Genomic DNA, 8,642 nt, shown 5'->3' with positions numbered 1-8,642 from the left:
ACCAAGCAAGAACCTCGGATGAACACTTGAGCAAGCTCAAATTCATCTACGGAACTACTAGAAATATCAAAATGGCTTGGTAGTACAACAAATTCACAGCATATAGATTAGCCAAATCCACGGATTTCGTACAAGCTTGCGAGCGAGCAAGGCATTCATGCATGTCGTCGGGGTCGGCGGAGAAATTTACCTCGGACGGGTCGGCGGAGTCGGATTCGTCGAAGGTGGGCACGTCGTCGGGGCTGTTGATCTTTTGCCCCGCCGCCTTCCTCTCCTGCCTCTCGCGGTTCTTCCGATTCTTCTTCTTGCGCCGCCGCTCGCGCCTCCGTCTCGTGCGCACGCTTCTTGCTCGCCGGTGCAGCCACCGTCCTCCGGCCCCAAGCGGAGCTCGGATCCGGGGCAGCTCCGCCCGCCGATGAAGCGGCCAACCGGGTTTCCTCAACCGCCGCCTCCTTGCCCTTCCCCTCCTTCCCCTTCCCTCTCCATGGACGAGCGCGAACGAGCACGAGAGCGAGCTCTGCTGTTCTTGACCTAGGGTTTTTTGCCCGATTTGGGGATTGCTTTTGCTTTGGATAGATGTGGTGAAGAGGACAGGGGAGAAAGACATTTATATATCGGCGGTTCCGTCGTGGCCGCGCGTGGACACGTAGGCGTATAATACATAGAGGTATGGGTCATACGGGCTTGTACGTGGGCTGATACGAACCCAGCCAAACCCGAAGTCCACAGGAAATGACGATCATGCCCCCAGACCCGAATCGGTATGACCGAATCCTAACCGTCCACGTGTTTTCGCGGTTTGGCGAGTTTGTGGTGGGTGCGTACGGAAGCAAAGACGAAATCTCGTAAGCAAAACGAAAGCGGTGACACCAAACAGGAATAACAATATACACTTGGATAGTTTGGCGAAGTCATACACAAATTAACTCCAGATTTTTAGATCAGTTATATAAAATGTGTGTTTTTTTATTCAGAGAAATCCATTAAGCAATATAGAGAGTTACTACTCATTTTATTTTTACCATATCACCAGTGGCTAATATTACTAATATGTTTAGTAATTGCTTAAATAGGATTGAAAAGAAAGTGCCTGCTAGAATTCATAATTTGTGCTTTAGTTTAGATGATATGAAATTGTCGAAAGAAATACCATTATTTTGAACAAAAGCATTTTGCCAAAAAAAATCACAGAAGTACCTACTGGATTACACATATGGTCATATCTTCTTCCCAAGACCAGTGAAAATATTTGAAAACTACTAGATGCAATCGGCCGATGGCAATCGTACCGACTAACTTTAGTGGAGCTAGTTGTCGGCAACCCGTTAGATTACATGAATCGCAGAGCGTTTTTGTGTGTTTTTTCTTTCGCTACTTGATTCATGTCGCGATTTTGTGTGACCTGTGTTCTGTAAAGCTATAAAAATAAAACCATGCAATAAATGAAAGGATGTATGCATCACTTTGATACATAAACCGGACTAAGTTCCTGCGCTACGAGATCGAAAGAGAGTGAAGCCGGATATTAAGCATGATTACCAGGTGGCGTACACCGTCAACAGGCCGGCTAAAGGACCTCCAACAGTCCAATTCAAACTCGCTCGATCGATGTTTTCTTCCTGCTTCCAGTACAGCTCCGCGGAGGTTGCTGGAGAAAGGATTTTATAGGGTGACGAACGAAGGGGAGGAGATGAGCACTTTCCACCAAATTTCGGTGAAGAAAACATGTTATAGTGGAGCCTTTTACTTGAACTGCTAATACTGCGGTTATAGTAGTGGCGGATCCTAAGTCGAACTTAATTAGGTACACGCTAACACTTGGAGTAAGGATGATTTCTTTCGCGCAATGGACCATTCTCAGACCGTTTTATTCTGATGACTCTGTCATTTGAATATTTGATTCTACACGTTATAATACTATCTAGTTTTTGTTACCTCCATTTCAAAATATAATTTTATTGGAAGCTAAATTTGTTTTCTAAAAAGGATTACATTTCAGAACGGAGATAGTACTATTCTAGTCAGGGTACTAATGATTCTAGCACTTGCAATCGTACCATAAATTTATTGGCTACTAGATGACCCGGATTTTGGCCTCTTCGCTATGCTCAGCAGGGTGCCTGATTGCATTTTCATGGTGTACTATCCCAGACTGGATACCATTCTATTATGTCTTATAAAATGTTTCACCGTGACCATGAGGCTGTAGATTAGACTTAACTGAAGAAATAAATTACTAGAACACTTGATGAACATCACCAGAACCGATGATAGGGTTCAGAGTTCAGAGTTCAGACTAGCCGCAACTGAAAACAAACTTGTTCAGTTGTTCCAGCTGCGAGTCTGACAAGTGAAACAACACGGACACCCAACTTACAATGCAGTGCTTCGATCAGTTCTCTATGCAATTCCGGTCAGCTGATAGCTGTTGTTGGTTCGACCATCAGAAACAAGATTACCTTTGAGAAGTTCATCCTCAGATCTCCTGTTACGATTACGATTATCATCATAGTGTTCGTTTTTTGAAACATTTGGCAGGGCTCTACAATGATGAGGAGAAGGAAGCAATTCGTGCTGGTGCGGATCAGCTCATGTGCGGTGTCTGAGGTAGCTGGAGCTGGATCGAGGACGAAAGTTCTCGAAGCTGCTGGAATTGGAAGGTCCAAGTACTTGAGGCTCACTGCAGGATGAAAATACCTGCTTTTGTTTCTGGATATTGGTGGATGTATGAACTTGTAGTTTGCAGTTTTAGCTGAACTGTGTGTTGTTTAGGGGGGGGCAAAAATATTATCAGGTTTTTGCCCCGTAGGGATGCTTGAGGGTGAGTACTCACAACGGGTTTCCTGATGATACCTCATTTTTTCCAACATCTTTCTCATGTCCCTTTCTTTCTTTCTTTCTTTTCTTTCTTTCTTTCTTTCTTTCTTTCTTTCTTTCTTTCTTTCTTTTGCTTTTGCTTGTAAAAGACATGTTATTTTCATTATGCAAGTAATGGAAAGGGGCTAGCCCGGTTGGAAAAAAGATGGCACCGAGTCACCGACTATGGCCTCTTCGCAGCCCTGAGGCAGGGGTGATCTGCTACGTTCAACCGATTTGGAAGCTTCCAGTCAATTTTTCATTTGCCATCAATACCTTCTGGAGATGTTGATCAGTGACAGTGAGCGAAACTTCACATATAGGAGTAGTACTACAGTTGAATCAATCTCAAAACTGAGAAACTGTAGCCGCAGGATCAGGTCTGACAGATCAAACATCAGAAGACCTCTTCTGCAAGATCTAAATACTGCATTGAATTTGATCAAAAGGATTGCATTTACATGAGTTCCATCTAAAAACTGAACAATCTTCGTAGTAAACGGATCGCCGCTTGTTCGTCACTAAAGTGGAACAGCAACTACATAGTACATGGAGAACAAAAAGGTAATTACATTCTGATGTACGGGTTCTGCGGTCCAGTTCACATACAAGATTGTTGCAATAAGCAAAGATAAAATTCATATATAGCTGGGATTCCCTTCTCCAAAATGTAAAATTACACTTTTTCTTTACTACATCGCCTCTCCCTCTCCCTCCCATCAGCTGCCGGCAGCATATGTACACCACCAAATGTACTTCATCTGCCGTCAATGGCATGTGCTACAGGTTAGCGAGATCATCTCCTTTCTCTCCATGCAAATTGGCTCAGAGGATTGCAAGAAAGATCAGATAATTACAATGCATTCCTCTGCCCCACAAACTTCCGTGCAACGCCAAAGATGAGAGCCTTTGTCAAGAGCCCCTGGTCAAGAGTACACGCCAAAGCCACAGCCCCGCCGAGCACAAGGAACCTCGCAACGCGGTTCTTCACAGGTTTCTCTTCGGCTTCCATGATATCTGATTGGTCACTGTTGGACTCCAATGCTCGAACGAAATTGTCACCGACCTTGGTATTGATCCGTGCCATCAAGGCGCTCTTCGAAGGTGGTTCCCCTGCAGCCCTGGCTTTCTGATAGGCACGAAGTCCAGGTTCAATTCTTTTGACACATCCCCACATGCCCTGCCGGATACCAATCTTTGCAATCTCGTTGGGGATGCCCATATCCTCATGGTGGAACAAAAGAATCTCGCAGGCAGTAGATCCACCATTCCCTCGTCTTGACTCCACTGTTCCATGATCAGAACAAAAGAAATTCTAAGTATTGAAGGAACAGATAAAGAATGAAAAGGAAGAAAGGGGTGTTCCTTTCATTAATTTCTAGAAAATGACTGGTCTACTTTTCAGTCATTTTACCTTTCCTGTATCAATTGTTATTTTGCTTCAGCCAGCTCACTATTCAAAAGGTTTTCGTTTCACCTCTCGCTACTAAAATGGAAAGATATTAAAATGGAAATAAGATAGTGAAGGGAAGGAATTACCTGCACGGATGCACCAGCTTGAGTAATACAAATCTACTCTGCGAGGTTTGTTGCGCCGCGGGATGGATGAACATGGCACACCCTGCATCATGGTACATAAGAGGGACAGATAAATAGCTAGCGAGAGTATATCATGTCAGTGTAATACACATGTGCACATAGGCATATTCTAGTGATTCGCTCATGCAAGGTGAAGTTGCCTTAAGAGTCCAGACTGCTGATCATTAAGAAATTATATCTCTGTTGTTTTGCACCTCTTCTCAAGTCATCCTTTCTTGAGGATGATGAAATATCTCTGAGCTTTGAGAAATATTGTACTGAATCATTTTATGCTGGGTAATAACCAAAACAACAATGTTGAGACACTTGGTTACATAATTCCATTCAGGGAAATCAGAACTAGAGGACAGCTTCTTACTTTATTTTACTATGCATGTGCCTAAATAGCTACAAAAGCAACTAAGAGGGAACTATCATCCAGGTAGACCAGGCAGTTCAATGAAGCTATAAATAAAATCATTGGCACATCAATTGATCGACCAATGGATAATGAATTTAGGAGATACGAAAACAAAAAGATGTGCAATGAAGAAACAGCGGTACAAAAAGATGTGCACAAAAATAGCAAAAGGAGAGTTGAAATACCAAAAGAGAAAAAGGTCCAATGACAGAGCATGCATGTTAGTCCGCAAAAAAATTCAATAAGGCGCACCATTGCTATCAATGTCAGATAACTTTTGCTATATCAGGCACACAACCATGACAAAGAAACATGTGTTTAGTTATAAAATGCTGTCCAGCTACTAATAAGCTCTAACCCACAGGTACTTCCACATGTCTTAAATGAGATGACGTTAAGTTAAGCTGAGGAACATGCCATGGAATAAACTACAACCAGAACTGACATGGACATATTTTAAGTTTGACACTGATGTACCAACTCTTCCCAGTTATTTCTTCATTTGTATTGTGTACTTATCCTTATTAACGATAACTTAATACAAGAGGTTCTCCAGCTATCCACATGGTTTGCTTTCAAAAAATTAATAGTGAAAATGAAAAAGTGGAGACTTCTGCCTATCAACAACTCACCATTAATAACAAGACTTAAATGATGTTACAAGTCTGTCCTACTAAATGTACTCGGAGGATGGAGAAGTGGCCTCAGGTCATTATCCTTGGGAAAAGATATCAGCACGCTTGACAAACAAAAGCTGATCTTCATATATGTGACATCTCATTATCATTTATCAGGTATGCACAAAAGTGACGTTTTCCAGTCAACAATACCAATAAATTCACCTAGCTGTGCCTATTCCTAACTGAGTTGGATGATGAGTATGAAAACAACCTTTTGTCAGCGTAATTAATTTGTTTGCGCAAATGTAAAAGCAGTAAGACTGTAGATTCTCCCAGCAGGGGTTTTAAACAATAAACTTTTTTGGAAATCTTGCCATAGTTTCTTCTAATAACAAGGGCTAAACATAATTTTCTATGCCAATTAATGAAATACAGTCGAACATTGCAAATATGTAACTGTAACTTTACACAATTTCTGTGAGCAACATCATATGCTAAGGATCAAGCACAAATCTCCTGTAAACCCCATCCTCAACCCCCCAAAATAAATGGAAGCATCGTGAATGAACAACATGAGTAGTATATTCCAGAGTGTGTTTTACCTTTGTAACACAATAGTACGCGCCTCCAAGTTTCCATATCCGGCGAGCAATGATGTACTCCCTGTCACTACAGAAGAAAGGGAACTGCAAGCAAGAAAGCAAACCTTAATTTACAAACTGAGAACATGGCAGGACATAGAGCTGATTCGCCATCTCAAGACCATCTCTACCTTGCGAACCCAATGCACTTTCATCGTCCCGGTTGTCTGACACTCCTCCAGCGTATCGTAAGAGATAAGCATATCATCCCACTTGTTGGTCATGCGGAACTCATCGTCCCCAAAGAAGTCCCTTACTTCGTCCGGCGTTGCATTCTCGAAGATTGTGCTGCTCTGGTATTGAGAAGGCCGATTCTGATTCCATCCAGGCACAGACCGAGAATTAGCACCGACATCTGAATTTAGTACTGTACTTCACATGAACAAGGATAATCTACTGAGAAGTATCATTCACCGGTGGATCCCTTCTCCAGGCCTGGTAGGTCATGTTGGGCAGCGCCTTCTCCATCATCTTGATCCACGCCGGGCCACCGTCGTTGCCCTCCACCAGCCTCCAGAGGTTCACCAGGTCATCCTTCCCCACCGCCAGCTCCTCGTTCCCCATCTCCGATGACCTGTCAAGGCAAAGCAGCCGCAGGTCAAGCGTTTCCGTCGTCAAAGGCCACTCCAATTTCGCGAAATCACCAGTAAAGAAGACGGGTTTGACCACAGCAACCCCCACCACACCAAGAAGAACCAGGCACGCATTTCACCGAACACCTCGCGAGACTACTAGGCACGTACCCTTGCAGGGAGGTCTCCTCCTCCTGTTGCCGCTGCCCCGCCGCGTCGGTGGTGGTGCCGGCGAAGTAGTCGAACGGGCCGCGGAGGCGGGCGGGGAGCTGCCCCCTCCAGAAGTCGAGCGTGGTGAACTGCGGCGGGTCGGCGGTGGCGACGATGCCGGCCGCCCAGCGCGGGCGCCAGGCCCAGCCGAGCAGGAGGCCGACGAGGGCCGCCGCCCAGAGCGGCCCGGCGAGGAGCGCCATCTCGCAGGCCGCCCCCCACGCCGTCTTCTGCTCGAGCACCCTCGCCACCGCCGACAGCACGTACCCCATCGGAGCCGCAGCCGGAGGCTGGGGCGGTGGCGGAGTTGTGGATTGCGGCAAGGGGAGAAAGGAATGGGCTTTGCGGCCTATCGGAGAGGATTAAAGACTCGATTTTTTCCTCCCTATCTTCTCTTTTATTGGTTTCTCTGGTGGATGGAGGAGAGGAATGGTAAGGTGTGGTGCACGAGTTGGGATGTGCTCATTGCTGTGTGGTCACGGTGCATGGACTTTGTCTCTTTCTTTTTCTATGCTGTCTTGGATTTCTTTTGTGGGAAAATGAATAGCTTAGAGGAAAAACAAAATCTAGTCATAGGCTGCTTACTTCTCCAATTAGAACCTTTTCGGCCTCGGTTGTGATTTTAAAAAATATATTACTAATAGATTTTAAAAATTGTTTGTATGCATATTTCAAGACAAATGAGGACTTCGAAGCCATGTGATTAGATAAGAATAGCTAGGTGACAGTTGAATGATATATTATAAGTTCTGATAAAAAAAATGTTGGTTGAAAAGTCATTTTCATATGTGTGTTTAATATGATTTCCATGCTGGTCCTTAAAGGTACAAAATATGGTCTAAAGGTATCTAAGCTTTCCTACAGACTATGAAATGCTGCCGTTCATTATAACAAATCAAGCGTTAGATATAGACTTCCATGAAGTTTACCTCCTTCATTGAATGGATCTGACAATTGACATCTCGCATACATAATTACAAGGTGATAAGCACTTTTAGTGTTGTGATTATGTTAAGAAGTACATTTTTAACTCACCTATTTTCCTTTTAACTCCCCTAAAAAACGTAAACCCCATAGACAATTTCCCCACTTTCTTCATGATTATAACATGAATGTGTATTTCCATATGTGAATAAGTGTAAAAAAAAATAGAATTTGAAAACTCAAAACGGTGGGCGAGGTACACATAGGCTTTTATTTTCAAACATTTAAAATTTGTATTTCAAAGTTTTTAAAAAACCTAAAATAAAATTCTAGAGATAGGTTGTATACTAAAAAACATGCAAAATCTCAATAAAACTACTTTATATTCTAGATACACAAAAATAATAAATCGGATAAATTTTTATAGTGAATAGTGCATATTTCAACACTATGTATTTTTCAGATATTGTCCTTTTTCTGTGTAGCCTAGAATAATAAAAAAAACTATGTATTGAGATTTTACACGTTTGTAGTATACATCATTGACTATCTCTATGATTTTTTCAGATGTTTAAAAAAGTTTAAAATATAATTTTTAAATGTTTGAAAATAAAGAGCTACGAGTAGCTCGACCTCCACTTATCCACTCACATAATTAATGATTCATTTCAATTCACACGGTATTGTTTTTGGGCCGCAAATAAGCATGATTGTAATATAAGAAAAGTTGAATGCGCACAAGTTATGTAATAACCAATCACCAAGAATGTTTTGCATTAAAGAATTCAGAAGTGTTGCATATGACACGGGAGTGGAGCAC

The 8,642-nt window shown here is 42.8% G+C and overlaps 1 protein-coding gene across 1 annotated transcript; it reads right to left on the bottom strand.

Annotated features, from left to right (window-relative positions):
- Positions 1-3,406: 3,406 nt before the first annotated feature.
- Positions 3,407-7,185, bottom strand: LOC124691397. The gene is made up of 6 exons (XM_047224682.1): positions 6,860-7,185; positions 6,531-6,690; positions 6,248-6,430; positions 6,078-6,161; positions 4,396-4,477; positions 3,407-4,143 (listed from the first exon to the last, which is right to left on the bottom strand). Exons 1-6 carry the CDS (start codon positions 7,168-7,170, stop codon positions 3,710-3,712), a joined length of 1,254 nt encoding a protein of 417 aa, XP_047080638.1. The 5' UTR covers positions 7,171-7,185; the 3' UTR covers positions 3,407-3,709.
- Between the last annotated feature and the right edge of the window lie 1,457 nt (positions 7,186-8,642).

Source organism: Lolium rigidum, chromosome 2, assembly GCF_022539505.1.
Source record: "Lolium rigidum isolate FL_2022 chromosome 2, APGP_CSIRO_Lrig_0.1, whole genome shotgun sequence".
Classification (NCBI taxonomy): Eukaryota; Viridiplantae; Streptophyta; class Magnoliopsida; order Poales; family Poaceae; genus Lolium; species Lolium rigidum.
This window is presented reverse-complemented; position numbering and strand designations above follow the sequence as displayed.

Coding starts and splice junctions, on each gene's coding strand:
- LOC124691397 (XM_047224682.1), bottom strand. CDS start 7,170: ATGGGGTACGTGCTGTCGGCGGTGGCGAGGGTGCTCGAGCAGAAGACG. Junction 6,162..6,247: donor AAGTGCATTGGGTTCGCAAG/GTAGAGATGGTC, acceptor TCTTGCTTGCAG/TTCCCTTTCTTCTGTAGTGA. Junction 4,144..4,395: donor AAGCTGGTGCATCCGTGCAG/GTAATTCCTTCC, acceptor ATCATGGAACAG/TGGAGTCAAGACGAGGGAAT.